Genomic DNA, 21,176 nt, shown 5'->3' with positions numbered 1-21,176 from the left:
CACCTGATGACTTCTTTTACACTACATTACTTCTTTATGGAAAAAAGAGACTCACATAGGTGAAGGAACTGTCATCAGCTGCAGCGATGGTTAAGATTTCTGTCACACTGCGCAGCACAGAGTTGTCAAAGTTGCGCAAAATGTCACTGAAACAGAACAAAAATGTTAAAGCAAGGGAAAACACAGCACGCACAATGTCACTGAAACAGGACACAGACAGGTTAAAACCAAGGTAAAATACAGCATGCACAATCAAAACTTTTAATAATATATTTTCATTTGATTAATATACTTACCCAACTCACATATAAAAGCATTGACTTCAGTCTAAGTGCTAAGACGCTGAAACTACACGGACCCTGTCTAGTGGGAGGTAACCCCCCAAAAATGCCGTGGGCCTGTTGCCACGGTTAGGCGTTGGCCGGGGTTACCTCCAATGACCGTGATACCGGTCATGTACAGCTCTCGTTGTGAAACCAAGACAGGCAATACGAGAAACAGGGCACACAGAGTGGTTCACTGATGTAACGGTCAAACAAACTGACAGATTCATTTCCGGTAATAGCTGCTAGCTGTGTTATGAACTTGAGCTAACCCTAAGTAAGATCAGATGAGAAAAATAGGAGTGTGTCAAAAAGTTATTGTCTTCTTCAAACTGGTGTGTGTCAACCTACTCAAGTGCAGTGAGGTAGACCGTGGCCCTGACGTGCTGCTGGAGACCGGGGGGACACTCGATCAACACCTGCACAGCGTCACACGACGCAGATCCGCACACTCCCTGCTGCCATTTGTTGTTGAGCCTGGTCAGGCTGGACCGTATGTTGCTAGGCAACGTGTTCTGTGCAGTGTTGCAGGCAGGCGACAGGCTCATGGTGTAGTTGAGTTCCATCACCACGTCGATCTTCGGCTTCTCGCATGCTGCAATCACAGAGGCACAATATCTTTCAACACTTTTTCAACTCAACTTTGTCAGAGAAATGTATTTTCAGTCTTCAGATGGATTGAATTTTCAAGATGTTTTACCTGTGTCATGGAAAGTAAACACCGTCTTGCTTCAGTTTTTCAAAAACCATAAAGAACTAATCTGAAGCTGTTGCTCTTCTCCCAAAATAAATACTGCAGTCCCTGCAATGTACGGCCCCCGGCGTGAGCGGACACCTGACATGTACGAACAGATTTGCTTGGCACGGAGTGTTTTTCAATGATAATTGCACCATCTTAAGCGGACACCTGCAAAACATGGACGCGGACACTAATGTATACATCTCAAGACAATTACACTCTACAACAACATTGCATGCAAAGTTTGCTTTTAGCACACACAAAACAAAACAAAAACAAAAAAATGAACACATAAACAAGCGAGAGAGAGAGAGAGGCTGGGTGACTCGATCCACAAGCATGCAAAACATGTCCTCTGAGTACTCACAGGTGCACGATGGGAAGCTGTACGGCAACACGCGGTCAGCGGTGTCAAACATGCCGTACGTGCCACAGGAGTAGAAGAGCGGCTCTGACTTGGAGCGGGTGTAGTCTCCGTTACAGCTGGCTTCACACCTGATGCCGGCACTGGTGGACACGCATGACTGGCTGCCAAAGCGTGGAGGTATGGGGTTGCTGCAGGTGCCCCCTGTATGTGACACACACACACACACACATAAAGTCAGAGGTAAGATACTGCAGCTCAGCACTCAGTGTTGACATACAATACTGAAACTTCAACCAAAAGCTTCTTGGACTTCAGGCTCCCTTTTTCTCTCAAGTGTTGTTGCTTTGGCAAATCTCAGATATAAATTCTGGAATCTCCATTTTACAGAAATGACAAATAGTGGTTTACTATTTACTGTACCTACGTTTTTAGTGCTGATTTTGAATAACAAAGACACAAAACCCTTAAGCTTGGGCTTTGGAATTTACAGAAAATTGCAACAAAAATCTCCTGTCTAAAATGTGTCCATTCCACCCAAGTTGAAAACGCCCTCTCAGCTTTGAGACCCCCCTTCTTGGAAGCCTTCGCATCTACTGGGACCCTTTCTTAGTTCTGTGTGCACAGCACTATACAATGGAACAAAGACAACTAATAAGCCTAGGTTTGATGTTTGTACAAATCTCTTGTCAAGCTCTTTCCTCTGCCTGTGTTTGTGAATGTGAGCGAGACAAGAGACACGGGCGACTCACGTCTGTTGTTCAACATGAAGGAGCACACAGCAGTGTCCCCATCGCTGTCGCTCTGTGTGTAGGCCACTCCGTAGTAACCCCACCCCATCTCTGTACCTGCACAGGTAAACATCGTCCTTGAAGTAACATACGTGTAGATATAACTTTAGTGCCAACACTGTCCACACATTTTTTCATCTGACATACATCTTTGCACACCTGACGTGGTATGAATTAATATCCAATGACATCGATGTACATGTATGTTTAGAAGCCCACACTGGTACAGATATTAAGGCAGGTATGCATAGAAAGGAACAGATCCAGGTGTGTATTCTCGCATACAAATTTGCAGCTGAGCACACACTGAGAGGAACATTTCCATGCAAACGAACACGGATAAAGGAGACAAATGGAACAAAAAAACACCTACCGGGGTACAAGCATGGATGCATACATTCAGACATGTATGGGCACACACACCCACCACACACACACATACATATCACATATCACTTACTGCCAGTGGCGTAGTTAGCACTAACAGGATCGTTGGAGAGGAAAGAGGCGGTGACCCACGAGGGTTGTGAGCGACGCTCCGACACGGTCATCTGGTTGTCTGGACACTGCGCCAATGCAGGCTGGGCCGACACTGTCACACACAATACATGGGTCAATGAGAGGTTTTGTGACATATCACAGACATATAGTTAACACAGCATGAATACTACGCAGTGTTGAGTTTAATTTTTGTTCAACTGTCTGGAAACTATGTACTAACTGCTGATCATATGTCATAGTATATTGCATCATATGTCATAGTATATTGCATCATATGTCATAGTATATTGCATCATATGTCATAGTATATTGCATCATATGTCATAGTATATTGCATCATATGTCATAGTATATTGCATCATATGTCATAGTATATTGCATCATATGTCATAGTATATTGCATCTATTTGTCTGTGTTTCTTTTATTGGCTGGTTGTTAAAAGTCCTGTAAATCTTACACTCTCACAAGAATCACTTTTGAATACAGTCGAACCTGTCAATAGCGCTGTCCAAAAGTTGTTTAAAAGGACAGGTGGTTGGTAAACAAAGGTGAATTATATTGGACAAAAACCTTGTCGGGGATCGTTTGGGATGGTGGTTGTAGGCAGGTTGTGGTTACTGACAGCTGGTTGCCATGGCAGATTGGACTGTACAAGCATATACAGTAGAACCCCCTATTAAGACCACCGAAATTAAGACTTTCTTCCTCTCAAGACCTTGCTTTTTTTCCAGATTTTCTGTTCATAAACTCTGTAAATTTATGTATGCTTTTGTGAGGCGAGCAAACTTACACGACTGGTACTAACTAGCAACAAAGAATAAGAAAACAATAAAGTACTCAACGCTGGAAAGTCGGTAAAACGGCATAAAACGCCACCAAATTTCGAAGAGCTGTATTTTCGCTTGTTGCTGCTTTCGAGTGGTGGGCGGAAGTGACCTTTTAGGATTTGCATTTTGGTTAGTTAATGAAAACTTGGATTGGATATGGATTTAACATCTTACTGCTTACTCCTAGAATTTAAAAACCTCCATCAGAAATATTTTTCCACATAAATTATATTTGTGAGGCGCTTAGAACTGTTTAAGGATTTGCGCAATATAGATATCCTCAATATTATTAAATTGACCTTCATTTCAAGACTCTTTCCTGTATAAAACCCAATAATGTTCTGAGATTTGTGGAGGCTTTAAAAGGAAGGTAGCACTGTAAGCAAAAGCAAGTGCTGACCTTGGTCAATGCTGCGACAGGTGGTGGCGGAGAGACACTCGCCCTGGGTCAGCTGACTGTGGTAGTCCACAGCGGCCTCCGTGCCGGTCAGCAGGCTCTTGGTCAGCTGGCGCTGGGAGCCAGTGGGCACAAAGGTGGTGTCGGAATACAGACGTGACACGTCCGATGACGACATGGAACTGGTGCCGACATGCAGACGGCTCAGCCTTCCCACCATGCCATCTGAGCGGTCGATACTCTGGCTGACCGTGTCGTACGTTCCGCCCACCACCACCCAGCCGCTGCAACGATCACATCAATTTCACCTGATTGTCATTTCTGGCAGTGGTACAAGTGAAAACAGGATGGATGTAAACTTTAAGTTACGCATTTAAAAATAAGTTTCAGTGAAACATTGAACATACATACTAAAATTTGATGTTAACCACAATATTTCTGACAAATGATTTCAAAAAAGTTTGCAATGAATATCCTCAGAATAAAGCAAGAAAATACAACATTGAATGATGTCAGGTAAAAGTATTTATCAAATAAATGTTATAAAGAAAAGCCAGTGGTTCCTGAACCTGAAACAAAGCCTTTTGATACTACCAGCGACAAGCAATTTTCTGCTCAAGTGTGAATTTGAGAACAGTGGTAAACAAATAACACTGGGAACTAATCTTCCTAACTTACTATGGCGTCAGTCGGGTCCCTGTACCATAGGACGTTGTGCTGGCACTGATGGCGTTGTCAACGTACAGCGTGACCTGACCCGTTGACCCCTCCCATGTCAGCACGACGTGGTGCCAGTATCCGTCGTCAATGGCTGGGTTCAAGGTCAAGGCCTTTGTGCCGGAAAAGTCCAGTGTGGCACTCTGCCGATCAATGCGCACAAGGTGTTGGGGGTTGGACACTGAAGATGCAGAGCTGGAAGTGGACAAAATACACACGTTTCAATCGGTTAATAGGAATAACAATTAGAGGCAAAGATTTTCAAGGCTCACATATGAAAACACCAGTCCTTCAACCCACTGTCACTAAATGTTGAACTACGGGAATACTGATTTTTCTTGTTTTGAAGTAGATTGTCTATGTTGCGGTTACAGACACGCAAGGAATTTGGCTCTATTAGTAGACTAGGCGTACCAATGTTAACTTTGCCGCAGAGACAAATAGCATCAGTCCTATGTTATTATCTTTCGTTCCCATTCATCCCCCCCCCCCCCCCCCCCCATTTTGTTTGGTCTACAGACCTCAAAACTGCCGCTTTTCAACTCTTTTTTCTTTCCTGTGTTATTGTTGGCTTCCCCTCGAGTAGCTTCCCTTGCTTCTCTGTCTTTGTCATTTGTTGGTTTGTGCAGTGCAGTTGTTTTGTCAGTTATTCTCCTCTGTATCTGTTCTATCGTCTTTCTTCTTCTTTTTTGTGTGTGTATTTTTGTGTTTTTGTGCCTGAAGAAGACCCTTAGGTCGAAACGTCGCTGTTATTCGTTCCGTGTTCGTCATTTTAACGTGAGTACATTGCTTTTTGGTCTCTTTCTTATTTACTTTGATAGCAAATACAGTGCCCCTAAAGTATGTCTTTTTTAAAATGTCATCAAACGACAAAGTTTGCCACATCACAATTGCACGCACACACACACACACACACACACACAAATTATAACTGCAGAGTCTCATAAACGTAAAACCACCACTCCTGGGGATAACAACTGTAATGAGTGCTGTGAAGATAGCATATTTCTCTCACTTGAGTCCGTAGAGGGCCAGCACGGTGCCCGGTGTGGTGCGGCTGATGAAGCGTACCCACGTGGCCACCGTCAACGCTGTGGACGCCAGCGGCCATGCAAAGGGTTCAGAGTTCAAGTACGTGCTGCCCGGCTGAACGATCAGGTCAAAGTTCATTGACAAATCTGTAACATGAGCAGCGCTGATTATATTCTTGGGCACAATTCTAAGATAAGTCACAGCAACATTTCTAAGATAAGTCACAGCAACATTTCTAAGATAAGTCACAGCAACATTTCTTTTTTCGTCTCTTGTTTGTCCACTTAAAAGGCTGTTAGGTCGAGGTTCTAATGAACATGTTATTTTGTCTTTAATTAAACGTTCCACATATCAAACCTTTCTTGTTTTTTATTCTTAATTTGGAACGTTACCAGTCTATCTGTTTCAGGTTTGACATTCTTTTGGTTTCTATGCAAAAATTGCTTTTGGTGTTGAGTTGGCATTTCTTATAGATATCATTTTCATCCTCTCATCTCATTACTGCTGCATTAATTGTTTGTTGCACATATTGTTTGTTCAATTTAAAGGCTTTCCGATACTGTTTTTGAATCTTGATTCTGGAATGTTCACAATCTATCTGTTTTTTGGTTTTTTTTACAGACTAATACAATGTAAGAATATACACACAAAGAGACAGACAGATTACACAAGAGTTCAAACCGACCTTCCATGACGGCAATTAACCTATTTGGAATCATGTTACTATTCCTGTTAGTGTACATATGCGTGCGCGAGTGTAGTATGCTTCGTATGGTATTTTTATCTGTTGTCTTATTATTTGTTTTGTCTTTTAATGTGCACCACACTGAAATTTCTCTGTATGAGATAATAAAGTATTCGTATTCGTATTCGTATGTGCAACACACACAGACTACCAACAGACATGTACACAAGACTAGAGACTGACCTTTGTAACAGCCATCTCCAATCTTGTCCTGGTCACAGACACAGGTGTAGGAGTTGACGCCATCCACACACACAGAGCTGGAGGGGCAGGGAGAGCTCAGGCAGTCGTCATTGTTCACTTCACACAGCGTGCCACTGAAACCTGCAGCAACACGCACACTTTTCTTCACTATTTCACGACAACAACACAAATGCACCAACAAGCACCCTTCTTCTTTACCTAACTATTTCATGACAAAGTAGATCCACTTCAAGATAAACAAAAAGATAGTTTGAAGCTTCAAACAGTTAACATGTCACTGGAGGTACAGATTTTGTAAAGCTTTTGTTTATCAAGTGACAACACCTCTGCTGTGACAGTGACAGCATGAACAGTCATATTTGTGAAACAGTATTGAGTGATTTTGATCCCTGTGCATGATACTCAATGATCCAACTATTGTAGTAAAGTGCTGTTCTCGTGGATGTCTTCAAATCATTTTGTCGAAATGTTTGGGGGAGGAGCAGTGGCTTGACCAATTAACACAGATACACAGACTGAGACAGACAGACAGACAGACAGACACAGACTGACAGACACAGACAGACAGACAGACAGACAGACAGACAGACAGACAGACAGACAGACAGAGCTGTTACTTGGGAGACAACTGACCTGAAGGGCAGGAGCAGAGGGCGACACCAGCGAAATCACTGCACGTGGCTCCGTTGAGACAGGTGGTTGTCTGGCACGTGGTGGTGCTCAGCTGGCAGAAGGGACCCTGGTAACCTGAAACACAGACACACGTCATCAGTTCAGAGCGACAGGAAAATGAGCACTTTCTTCACATGGAATGACTGTCAATGGTCATAGTCCTCTATGTGCACCACACCATCCTTCGGGGCTTGCATTGAAAGAATTCTTTGTATCACAATTCCAAACAGTCTGAATAGTATAACTTACAGAATAATGGTGACGTATGTATAGATAATTTATATTAATGTTAACGCGTAAAGTCAAGTGTAATCACTGCATTTACACCCCTGTATTGTGCTGTCACCTTTATTTCTTGTAACCACAATATTCACTTTGGCTCTCAACTACAAAAATAATCAAATAATCAAATAATTGGCTTGCAGGTATCCATTCCTTGACACACTTGGTGGTGCTGTCTTTGAAATACAGGGAACTGTGAGAGTTGTGATGCTGTGAAATGCAAACGCGACTTGAAGACTAGAGCAGTGTCCTGATTGACACATTAGCGGCCATGCACCCCAAGACAATGCTTACCTGTGGGACAGGTGCACGTGGCCTTGTTGTTGGTGTCTGTGGTGCACACACTGCCCGACACAGTGCACGGGTTGGCCACAGAGCACATGTTGTAGGGAAGCTCACACCGGTCACCACGGTAACCAGCCTGACAGCTACACAAAACACAGCAAAGTATAAGTTAACAAAAAACAATACACACACAAAAAATAAAATAAAAACTTGAGACCACTTTACTCACTGTTAATCAATGCCAAAGCATGGGCTACTTACTCTCCTTGAAATGATGTCAAGCTGAGTTTATCAAAACCAGAAAATTAATTAGAAACAAGAAGGGCAAAGCCCATACGACTCACATGCTTTACACATTTTTCCTACCAAAATACATGTGACCTTGACCCAAGGTCAAGGTCATCCAAGGTCATGCAACACAAAGCTGTTAATTCAAGACATAGGAAGTACAATGGTGCTTATTGGCTCTTTCTACCATGAGATATGGTCACTTTTGGTGGTTCACTACCTTATTTTGGTCACATTTCATAAGGGTCAAAGTGACCTTGACCTTGATCATATGTGACCAAATGTGTCTCATGATGAAAGCATAACATGTGCCCCACATAATTTTTAAGTTTGAAACAGTTATCTTCCATAGTTCAGGGTCAAGGTCACTTCAAAATATGTATACAATCCAACTTTGAAGAGCTCCTGTGACCTTGACCTTGAAGCAAGGTAAACCAAACTGGTATCAAAAGATGGGGCTTACTTTGCCCTATATATCATATATAGGTGAGGTATTGAATCTCAAAAACTTCAGAGAAAATGGGAAAAATATGAAAAATAGCTGTTTTTTAGGCAACATTTATGGCCCCTGCGACCTTGACCTTGAAGCAAGGTCAAGATGCTATGTATGTGTTTTGGGGCCTTGTCATCATACACCATCTTGCCAAATTTGGTACTGATAGACTGAATAGTGTCCAAGAAATATCCAACGTTAAAGTTTTCCGGACGGACGGACGTCCGGACGACTCGGGTGAGTACATAGACTCACTTTTGCTTCGCATGTGAGTCAAAAACCACAGTAAACACCAAGTTCCAAAGACTTTTGGGCCACGCCCTTCTTCAGTGAAATGAATGTAAGCAACAAAAAAAAACACAAAAAAACAAACAAACCCAGAAATACAGGACTTTGTGTATCTGTGTATTGTGCTCCTAAGTCCCTACAAGTTTCCAGGTCAAAACAGTCAAATAAACAATTGTAGCAAGCATTACCTTTGAACGTGTTAAAACATAGTATTTTATTTTTGGCATTTGGTATTTCTTATTGTCCTTAGCGTGCAGCGACAGATTTGCGCTAGCCAATTTTTTTCCCATGCACGCAAATATTTGTGTTTTTCAAGCGCTAACACTGGTGCTGTAAGTTTGGGGTCTTTATCACGCGCTTGTGTGCAGACACCTGGAAGACTGATTCTGCACGAAGTTGACTCTTTCAAACAAATTCCTTGTGGAGACCCAGGTTCAAACCCACTATGAACTGGTTATGAAGTCAACGCACTACTGACTGAGCTACGTCCCCACCCCATAGATTTCCAGACTTACTTGCAGACGGTGCCAGTGTCTGTGTTGACACAAGTGCCGCCATTAGCACAGGGGCCGCTAGAACAGAAGTCTCGCAGACGCTCACAAGTAGGACCCTCAAAGCCGTCGACACAGGTACAGAAGTAGGAGCTGCCGGAGTCTGTGCAGGTGCCGCCATGGCGACAAGGGTAAGATGCACAGTTGGTTTGTCCCTCCTGGAAAAGTTATCACTCTCTATGTCAACATTGTCAAGTCAACTGCAACCAATGGTAAGGGTGACTGTCAAAAATTTAAACCAACTGTCCAAAAGAAACGCATATAGATTTTGAATTTTCTGGTTCAGCTGCAGGTTAAACAGTATGAAAGAACCATGTGTATGTGCTTAAACAGACGGACATACACATGAGTGCACAGACACATGTGCACAGACACACACAAACACACACACAACTTCTACACACATTAAATAAATGAAACAAGATACCAAAACATGCTTGAAAGTTTCAAAGCTACACAAAAGAAATGATGACAGCAGCATTTACCGTGCAGTTAACTCCATAGTAGCCGGGCAGACAGACGCAGGAGTAGCCCCGGTAGTAGTCCAGGCAGCGGTTAGTGCCGTAGCGACTGCAGGGGGTGTTACCTATGCTGCACTGGTCAAAGGCATCCTGACAGATGGGGGCTGTGGACACACAGTAATTATGGCTGAAACTTTCGTTCACAGTGGAAAATATCTTTATTGATCTTTTGTAAAACGGGGATAGAGATTTCAGGCTCAATGCAACATAAAAAGGAGTAAAGTACAGTGAAGCGCAGTAAAGACACACACAAAACAGAAACATATGAAAGATTAATGACTGTACAAATGAAGAATAGAGATATAGAGAGAGACGTTTTGGTGAGAGTGTGTGTGTGGGTGTGTATGTGTGTGTGTGGGTGTGTGTGTACATGTGTGTGTGAGTGTGTGTGTGTGTGTGTGTGTGTGTGTGTGTGTGTGTGTGTGTGTGTGTGTGTGTGTGTGTGTGTGTGTGTGTGTGTGTGTGTGCCCTTATCTTGTTCCATTCTTTCATGTCTCCAGTGAGAAAGCAGCCCCAACTTCCATGAGGGTAAACTCACAGGACGATATGATACAAATAAAACTTCATGCAAATACTTCCGTGTGTTTCCATGTGTGTGCTTTGATATACATAACACCAACTGTACAATCACCCCAAAATCGTTTAGCACTGTCACCACACACAAAACCTCCAATGCACAGAAAACAACACATCTCCACAGAGTGAACCACAGCAATGATATTCACTCATTCAACAACTTACAGAAAACAAGAACATGTCAGTTTACCTGTGGTATCGGAGGGGCAGATACATTGGAAGCCATTGAGCAGATCCTGGCAGGTTCCCCCGTTGAGACAGGGGTTGGTGGCACAGTCGTCTGCGTTGTGCTGACAGTTAGCCCCCTGGTAGCCCGGCAGACAGAAGCACTGGTAGCCCGTGCCGCTGTGCACACACGTAGAGTTGTTCTCACACGGCAACGACAGGCAGGCGTCCGTCACTACCACTTCACACACTCCGTTCACTGCACAACAGACATTTAACACATGAAGTCCTTGATTTCTGGTGCTATAGAAGGATCGTTTCGAACAGCTTTTTCATTCAGCTACCTTTTAATGAAAACAAGCATTCAGTTTCCAATATAGAAAACAAAGACATTCACACTAAATAGTATCAAAACACACACACACACAACCTAGTTTACTGACCGTCTTCAAATCCCTGGTTACAGTAGCACTGGACCCGTCCGGTGGTGTAGACGTCCACACAGGTGGAGAACTGACCGCACACGGTGCTGTCGCACTGGTCCTGGCGCACCTCGCACAGCGCCCCCGAGTAGCCCGGCAGACAGCTACACGTCACCTGGTTGCCCGGGCCATCCTGACACTGCGCGCCGTTCTGACACGGGTTGGATGCACAGTAGTCTGCAGCAAAATACGCTGATCAGAAATATGTTAAGATACTGGTTTAAATTGTAGAGCAATGAAGTCCTTTGCGCGTTTAATATCTGAGCATCATATGCATTATCAACTTTAAAGAAGGTCTACCGCATCATCAAAAAAGAGTTGATATCTACAATATTGTTACTCATTTTCTGAACACTAATGCCATAGCTCAGCTGCTGGTGATCTAAAGAAACTGGTAACTGTTTTTTTGCCATGATATGAAAAGTGTATGATGTTTTCAATAAAGCCCAAGCTTTTCTTTCCACGGCTTTAAGGTCATGTCACAGAAACTGCCTGACTCGCTAACACAACAGAAAACGCAATTGTTATGACTGACACATTCTACATCACATTTATGTACTGGAAAAGAAGTCACGATAGTCTGTGATTAAAAAAAAAGATTCTGTCCGATGATTCTAGCTCACACAAGCTGACGACTTTTTACTAATTCAAATGTGTTTAGTGCCCTCTCCTTGAAGCTGAGAGGGATATAAGTGAAAAATAATAAGGCTTGAGTAAGAAAAAATAATAATCTCAAGTCAATCAGCAGATTTAAAAAAAATTTTAATTTTTTTTTTTAATTTTTCTTTTTTAAAAAAAATTTTTTTTTTTTTTTGGATTTTTTTTTTTTTTTTTGGATTTTCGTTTTCGGCGGATTTCCGCCGATCGGCGGAAGAGTACCATGCCTGGAAGATCATGTGATTTTACACAAACTGAGGCAGTCACTCTTCTCCGATATCATGCTAGTAGTCGTGGTGAACAATGACTGTCGACATCTGCATCAAATGTCATATTGTCATCAAAAATACAAATAACATTTATGTACTGATCCATTGTAGTTGCAATTCCTTTTATTTTTGATGATTGATGTACCCAAACATGCACTCTTTCGTAGAGTCAAGGCCAGCCACCTAAATATGCGTTTTAGTCCGCCTCTGACATCACATGACTCAAAGAAGATAAATCCGAAGTTCAGTGGATACAAAAACAGTAAAGTGACTCACTTTTGTCAGTGTGACAGGAGTTTCCCTCAAAACCATCCACACACTGACACTTGCGTCGAATGTGGCCAAAGTCGACGCACGTTGCACCGTTCTGGCAGGGACTCTCCAGACATGTGTCCCGTAGCTGGGTGCAACTGCAAACAACAGTAAAAGACCATTACAATCCCATATTCTGGGAGGTTCTTGCCTTAGAATTAAGGTATTGGAAGTCAGAACAGCAAGAGCTAACATTTCCTTATCTTCTCAGAATAATCATGAAATAATTTTAGACAAGTCGGATAATGTTTGATGCATTCCAGCATTCTATCATTGACTGTTTGATCCTGAAAGGAACTGTTAAGACAGAGTGTGTGAGCAGTGTAGACTCACTCGCTGCCCAGCAGACCAAAGGTGTGCGTGTAGTTGGAGAAGGACGGACAGAGACAGATGTGGTTGCCCACGTGGTCCTGACACGCCCCCAAGTTTTGACAGGGGCCAGTGGCACAGTTGTCCTCCTTGTCGATCTCACAGTTACGGCCAGTGGTGGAGGCTGTGGACAGAACAACAATGAATCACGAACATTCGACCTAGACACAATCATTTGTCGTAGTAAGCGTAGACATCCGGTCTGCTCCCCGCCTAATGGCCGATGTCTTCCGTCTTCGGGGGACTACGTGGGTTTAAATTTGGAGTGGTCCTTCTCCTAGAGGAGTTTCCTTGCAGGGATAGTGAGCCTCCTCTGCCCTCGTTTTAATTTTGGAGTGATCTTCTCCTAGGACAGCTGCCTTCCAGGGTTGACGAGCCTGTCCTGCCCGGCTATTTAACCCATAGTTGGGGGTTGGTTCGTGGGCACCAGGGCGTATCCACACTCCGGTGGGCCTGCATGCCACACGTCTAGGGGCCAACCTCCTCCGAGTCCTTTCGGTACCCAGTTCACGCCTGTCGCCACGATGGAGGCACTACAAAGGGCTTGCTGTGGAGAGGTTATGTACTGGCAGGAGAGACTGACGCAAGCTGCTCTCTTTTCGCGCTGTCCTGAAAAGGACGGTGCTAGCCAGCGGTGAGGGCTGAAAGCGAGAGGTGACAAGCACAAAACACTTCGCCAACACACTAGACACATCACACAACCATTTGACAGGCACAACAATGAATAAACTGTGAGACCTGATGGAAAATGAAAAGCTGCATTCTGGCTTCACATTTTTTTTCAAGTGCACGTCTTGCACTCAAACTGCACACATGAACACACATCCACTAACACACACATACAAGTTATGTACACACTTCCATGGAGAAGGAAACACAAAAATGCCTGCATTCTCATGATTGCACACACATACATACACACGCGCACTAATGCATGCATGCTCACATGCACGCACGCACGCTTGCACACACGCACGCACACACACACACACACTATTGTGTCAGTGTTTTCATAACTCACGTTTTGTGCAGGCACACTCATAGTCGGTGTCCTTGTTGACACAGAAAGCACCGTTGAAACAAGGACTGGAGTCACAGGGCCTGATACGACTCTGACAGTTCCTGCCTGTGTAGCCTGTTGCATGGAAACACAATCATGGTCATTATCTTCACCACATTTAGTGTACGTTTGTCCAGTTATTTGTAACATATCACATGGCGTATATGGTCATGATAAAGACAATAAGTTTATAGGTTGAAGCGAACTATAAATATATATTGTAAAGCCCCGTTTTATAGCTAATGCATTAAATAATTATCCTTTTCCATATATGGTTGCCTGGTGTAATATTCGATCTTGATGTCCATCGGTATTATGCGCTAAAAGGTTGCATTACCGATAAGCACTAACACAACCATCGATACACGCCAGGTAGCTAGGGATGGTGTTGTTCAGTATTAACTTGCTGTTTTATTATATGCAGTTGGCCGGAGAGAACGGAGGAGGGACGTATGATTACGTGAAGGCGTTAAGACTGGACAGTGGGAACGCTGTCGGAAGGTGACTGCGGTTCACGGTGACGCATGAAGGGCGACGTGGGTCACTCCGACAGAAGGTTCCCCACAGATTGTACGCGGGACCACCAGAAGACGGCAAGAGGAAGGGGTTTGGTCAGCTCTACATGCCTAGGAATCTGGGGAACAGCTCTGAAGGATGGAGCTGGGTACGACGAGCTTAGGCAGTCGGGGACCTTTCTAGTGGGTCAGAATCAGAAAGCTGCGGCATTCTGAGGAGGGAAGGACAAAGGCGCCTTGATGGGCAGTGTGTATCCCTGAAAAGCTAAGTACCCTGTCGCTGTTAAAGTATGTGTCTGTGTTCGTGTGATTGGGTGATGCAAAATTATTGAGCGCCGGATACGAACAGACTATAGAACCAGGGGGGGTGCTTAGGACTGGATTCCAGAATAATTTTATGTGAATTCATGTGTGTCTATTTTGTATTTGTATGGTGTACGCGTTAATTGTGTGGATGTTATGTGTATAAATGTGTGTGCTTTATGTAAAGCTTATGAGTTACATGTGGTTCCTTTAGTTGTTTATACATAGTGACGTCTGTCTCCACTTGTAATCTTTCTTGGGTGTGTGGTGAGTGAATGAGTTGGGTGTTTGCGTGTGCTCCCAAGATTGCTCAATCTTGAGGGGATAAGCCGTCACGTGTTGCATGGAAACACAATCATGGTCATTATCTTCACCACATTTTCCTACAATCCTGCATTAATTAGAAAGCCAAGCAGACTTCATTGATCTAAACTTTAATCATAGAAATAGGAAATCAACCATGCCCCATAACTGTATTTGTCAAGACAGGGTACAAATGATGTTGATGTTCTTTATAAAAAAAACCACAAGAATTGTAGGTTATTGGAACGTTTAATTATTGACAAAACAAAACGTTCCATTTACCCAGTGGTCTGTTAAGCAGACAGACAGACAGACAATTATGTAAGTTATGATACAACTGATGTAAGTTATGATACAACTGATGTAAGTTATGATACAACTGATGTAAGTTATGATACAACTGATGTAAGTTATGATACAACTGATGTAAGTTATGATACAACTGATGTAAGTTATGATACAACTGATGTAAGTTATGATACAACTGATGTAAGTTATGATACAACTGATGTAAGTTATGATACAACTGATGTAAGTTATGATACAACTGATGTAAGTTATGATACAACTGATGTAAGTTATGATACAACTGATGTAAGTTATGATACAACTGATGTAAGTTATGATACAACTGATGTAAGTTATGATACAACTGATGTAAGTTATGATACAACTGATGTAAGTTATGATACAACTGATGTAAGTTATGATACAACTGATGTAAGTTATGATGCAACTGATGAACTTCTCTCACAATTGTTGATGAATCTTGCTCGCAAGATGCCGGTGAGGTTGATGTTCTTTGACAGTGGCACAGTATAAACATTATTCATGAGACAAAAGTATATTGAAGGTGATTTAATTTCAAGGAATTGAACATGCAAGCATGAGCGTCACATTGAGATGAGCAACCTGTCGTTCATTTAACCAGGTTTCAGCTTGTTCCTTCTACATGTGTGGAGCCAGGTGCCATGAGTTGCACTCACCTGCTTGACAGAGACACCTGTAGTCATGGTTGATGGCCACACAGGTACCGTTGAAACAAGGGTTGGGGTTACACACTATTGGTGCTGCAACACAAGTTCAACATTTTAGTCTTAGCACTGCAATTGTCTCAAATTCTACTTGATGCTGACACATCACAGTACTGAAACTGCATTACTGTGGATCAAAATCTTTCTGTTATTGCAGATGTTTCATCTTACAGATAATTCATAACATCCCCTTTATGTTTTCAAATTTTCAACAACAATTAATGTTACAGCTTCACAAAGTTTGGTGGTTAAGGTCTCATGCTCAGTGTCCATTCCAAACCACAGGCAATGGCAATCTAGCATTCAATGTTTAGAGAGAAATAAGAGGAGAACGAGACACACAGCTAGACAACTAAGAAAGACGATGCCTGCAGACAACTGACCAGCGGGCACACAGTTGTTGGCGGAGGTGGAGTTGCGTGAGGTGGTGGTCTGGTCGCTGGCACACTCCACACAGGTGCTGGTCCCTGCCTGGGACTGAAAGAATCCCAGGGGACACGCTGTGCATGGATTAAGGCCGTCGTAGGAGAACGTGCCAGCTGTGCACGCACCTGGTACACAAATAGTCAGTATGATTGCACCTGATGTATGAACATATATGTTGGAAGTTAGGATGTACAGTGCAACCCCCCCCCCCCCCTTTAAAGAATCTCCATAGAAACACTGAGGCAAGTGTACAATGTCACATGTAGATGCCTCACGTGTTTCTGTTGAAAAGCAAGAAAAAACAAGGGAAAGCAAATCTTTCACAACCATTAAAACCCGACAAGAATTATATCAGGAATTTGTCTATTTAAGACCCCCCCCCCCCCCCCCCACCGTTTTCTCAGAATGATCTAAAAAAAAAAAAGCAAATAAAGTTAGAAAGAAGAACAAAGACAGAAAAATGAAAGCGAATATACAAGGTGGACTGACTTCTGCAGCTGCCAGGGTATCCCTGAGCGTCTCCCCGTGTGGAGAGGCCAGCAGGGCATGCGGCGCAGTATGTACGGTTCAGAGAGTACGTGTGTTCTGTGCATGGTGTGCATGGTGCCTCCCCTGAGCTAGACACGTAGCCATAGGGACACTGCACTGAAACATCACACACACCCCTCAGCCACGTTTCACTCATCATATCTCCTGCTTTGCAAATCAGTCAGCCAAGCAATCAATCAATCATTTACTTCATCCATTTTCCATTTTCACAAATTATCTGGAGAACATTTATGTACTGATTATGTTTGTAGCTGATCAGCATCATACACAAAATCCCAAAGGAAAAGAAAGAGATAACAAATGAAAGAAAGAAAAAAAGGGGAACAAGAAGAGCAAACGCTCGATCGAGTCACTTTCGCAGTTCTGAATATTATATGAGGCATCAGATGGACAGGAAGAAATTGCTATTCACAACACAATGAGTCACGTTCACATAAAATTTGAGCCCGGTCACTTTTATAGTTTCCGAGAAAAGCCCAACGTTAAGTTGTGTGTTGCCGAACAGAAAAGGCTAGTTATCTCCCTTGTTTTTCTGATAACGTTCGTAAAAGGCTACAGATGTAAATACTTTGATGTAAAGAATAATCCTACAAAGTTTCAATCACATCCGATGAACTTTGTCAAAGATATAAAATGTCTAATTTTTCCTTTGACGCTGACCTGTGACCTTGAAAAAGGTCAAAGGTCAACGAAACCATCGTTAAAGTGTAGAGGTCATTGGAGGTCACGACTAAACAAAATATGAGCCCGATCGCTTTGATAGTTTCCGAGAAAAGTCCAACGTTAAGGTGGTGTCTACGGACGGCCGGCCGGACAGCCGGCCGGACGGCCGGCCGGACAGACTAACACTGACCGATTACATAGAGTCACTTTTTCTCAAGTGACTCAAAAAGCAAGAAAGTGAGCACACAATAAAGAAAGAAAGAATGAAAAAAGAAAAAAGAGTAAAAGAAAGAAAGGAATGAAAGAAAGAAGATGCCAGAAGAAAGTGCACTGACAGTAACAGTCATCAATGGTGCGAGCGGCCAGTTGCTGCGAGCGTGTTCCAGAAGGACAGAACTGACAGGAGCCAGTGTTGGCGTCAAAGTAGGACCCCATGCTGCACGCCGAGCACTTGGACCCTATGGCGCTTGTGTAGCCTGGGATGCAGCTTACTAAAAACACACACGCTCAAATACAGTCAAACCTGTCTCTACAAATACAGTCAAACCTGTCTCTACAAATACAGTCAAACCTGTCTTTACAAATACAGTCAAACCTGTCTCTACAAATACAGTCAAACCTGTCTCTACAAATACAGTCAAACCTGTCTCTACAAATACAGTCAAACCTGTCTATACAAATACAGTCAAACCTGTCTATACATATACAATCAAACCTGTCTCTACAAATACAGTCAAACCTGTCACTACAAATACGGTCAAACCTGTCTCTACAAATACAGTCAAACCTGTCTCTACAAATACAGTCAAACCTGTCTCTACAAATACAGTCAAACCTGTCTCTACAAACACAGTCAAACCTGTCTCTACAAATACAGTCAAACCTGTCTCTACAAATACAGTCAAACCTGTCTCTACAAATACAGCCAAACCTGTCTCTACAAATACAGTCAAACCTGTCTCTACAAATACAGTCAAACCTGTCTCTACAAATACGGTCAAACCTGTCTCTACAAATAGTCAAACCTGTCTCTACAAATACAGTCAAACCTGTCTCTACAAATAGTCAAACCTGTCTCTACAAATACAGTCAAACCTGTCTCTACAAATACAGTCAAACCTGTCTCTACAAATACAGTCAAACCTGTCTCTACAAATACAGTCAAACCTGTCTCTACAAATACAGTCAAACCTGTCTCTACAAATACAGTCAAACCCGTCTATACAAATACAGTCAAACCCGTCTCTACAAATAAGGTCAAACCTGTCTCTACAAATACAGTCAAACCTGTCTCTACAAATACAGTCAAACCTGTCTCTACAAATACAGTCAAACCTGTCTCTACAAACACAGTCAAACCTGTCTCTACAAATACAGTCAAACCTGTCTCTACAAATACAGTCAAACCTGTCTCTACAAATACAGCCAAACCTGTCTCTACAAATACAGTCAAACCTGTCTCTACAAATACAGTCAAACCTGTCTCTACAAATACGGTCAAACCTGTCTCTACAAATAGTCAAACCTGTCTCTACAAATACAGTCAAACCTGTCTCTACAAATAGTCAAACCTGTCTCTACAAATACAGTCAAACCTGTCTCTACAAATACAGTCAAACCTGTCTCTACAAATACAGTCAAACCTGTCTCTACAAATACAGTCAAACCTGTCTCTACAAATACGGTCAAACCTGTCTCTACAAATACGGTCAAACCTGTCTCTACAAATACAGTCAAACCCGTCTCTACAAATACAGTCAAACCTGTCTCTACAAATACGGTCAAACCTGTCTCTACAAATACAGTCAAACCTGTCTCTACAAATACAGTCAAACCTGTCTCTACAAATACAGTCAAACCCGTCTCTACAAATACAGTCAAACCCGTCTCTACAAATACAGTCAAACCTGTCTCTACAAATACGGTCAAACCTGTCTCTACAAATAGTCAAACCTGTCTCTACAAATACAGTCAAACCTGTCTCTACAAATACAGTCAAACCTGTCTCTACAAATACAGTCAAACCTGTCTCTACAAATACAGTCAAACCTGTCTCTACAAATACAGTCAAACCTGTCTCTACAAATACAGTCAAACCTGTCTCTACAAATACAGTCAAACCTGTCTCTACAAATACGGTCAAACCTGTCTCTACAAATACAGTCAAACCCGTCTCTACAAATACGGTCAAACCCGTCTCTACAAATACAGTCAAACCTGTCTCTACAAATACAGTCAAACCTGTCTCTACAAATACAGTCAAACCTGTCTCTACAAATACAGTCAAACCTGTCTATACAAATACAGTCAAACCTGTCTATACATATACAATCAAACCTGTCTCTACAAATACAGTCAAACCTGTCTCTACAAATACAGTCAAACCTGTCTCTACAAATACAGTCAAACCTGTCTCTACAAATACAGTCAAACCTGTCTCTACAAATACAGTCAAACCTGTCTCTACAAATACAGTCAAACCTGTCTCTACAAATACGGTCAAACCTGTCTCTACAAATACGGTCAAACCTGTCTCTACAAATACAGTCAAACCTGTCTCTACAAATACAGTCAAACCTGTCACTACAAATACAGTCAAACCCGTCTCTACAAATACAGTCAAACCTGTCTCTACAAATACAGTCAAACCTGTCTCTACAAATACGGTCAAACCTGTCTCTACAAATAGTCAAACCTGTCTCTACAAATACAGTCAAACCTGTCTCTACAAATACAGTCAAACCTGTCTCTACAAATAGTCAAACCTGTCTCTACAAATACAGTCAAACCTGTCTCTACAAATACAGTCAAACCTGTCTCTACAAATACAGTCAAACCTGTCTCTACAAATAGTCAAACCTGTCTCTACAAATACAGTCAAACCTGTCTCTACAAATACAGTCAAACCTGTCTCTACAAATACAGTCAAACCTGTCTCTACAAATACAGTCAAACCCGTCTCTACAAATACAGTCAAACCTGTCTCTACAAATACAGTCAAACCTGTCTCTACAAATACAGTCAAACCTGTCTCTACAAATACAGTCAAACCTGTCTCTACAAATACGGTCAAACCTGTCTCTACAAATACAGTCAAACCTGTCTCTACAAATACAGTCAAACCCGTCTCTACAAATACAGTCAAACCTGTCTCTACAAATACAGTCAAACCTGTCTCTACAAATACAGTCAAACCTGTCTCTACAAATACGGTCAAACCTGTCTCTACAAATACAGTCAAACCTGTCTCTACAAATACAGTCAAACCTGTCTCTACAAATACAGTCAAACCTGTCTCTACAAATACGGTAAAACCTGTCTCTACAAATACGGTCAAACCCGTCTCTACAAATACAGTCAAACCCGTCTCTACAAATACAGTCAAACCCGTCTCTACAAATACAGTCAAACCCGTCTCTACAAATACAGTCAAACCCGTCTCTACAAATACAGTCAAACCCGTCTCTACAAA

At 42.4% G+C, this 21,176-nt stretch overlaps 1 protein-coding gene across 1 annotated transcript in view; it reads right to left on the bottom strand.

Annotated features, from left to right (window-relative positions):
• LOC138973142 (uncharacterized) overlaps window positions 1-21,176 on the bottom strand; it is a gene marked incomplete in the record, with an annotated part of 87,768 nt that overhangs the window by 14,669 nt on the left and 51,923 nt on the right. The window contains 22 exon segments of the mRNA XM_070345809.1: window positions 56-146; window positions 675-918; window positions 1,430-1,630; window positions 2,179-2,274; window positions 2,678-2,809; window positions 3,947-4,227; window positions 4,622-4,855; window positions 5,676-5,838; window positions 6,621-6,761; window positions 7,275-7,388; window positions 7,890-8,023; window positions 9,465-9,658; window positions 9,986-10,125; window positions 10,788-11,021; window positions 11,206-11,421; window positions 12,447-12,580; window positions 12,816-12,975; window positions 13,873-13,986; window positions 16,019-16,102; window positions 16,450-16,617; window positions 16,982-17,137; window positions 18,040-18,195. Coding sequence (XP_070201910.1) covers window positions 56-146; window positions 675-918; window positions 1,430-1,630; window positions 2,179-2,274; window positions 2,678-2,809; window positions 3,947-4,227; window positions 4,622-4,855; window positions 5,676-5,838; window positions 6,621-6,761; window positions 7,275-7,388; window positions 7,890-8,023; window positions 9,465-9,658; window positions 9,986-10,125; window positions 10,788-11,021; window positions 11,206-11,421; window positions 12,447-12,580; window positions 12,816-12,975; window positions 13,873-13,986; window positions 16,019-16,102; window positions 16,450-16,617; window positions 16,982-17,137; window positions 18,040-18,195 — 3,587 coding nt within the window.

Source organism: Littorina saxatilis, linkage group LG8 (genome assembly GCF_037325665.1).
Source record: "Littorina saxatilis isolate snail1 linkage group LG8, US_GU_Lsax_2.0, whole genome shotgun sequence".
NCBI lineage: Eukaryota > Metazoa > Mollusca > Gastropoda > Littorinimorpha > Littorinidae > Littorina > Littorina saxatilis.
Note: the sequence above shows the minus strand (reverse complement) of the source record. Positions and strands in the feature narration are given on the sequence as shown.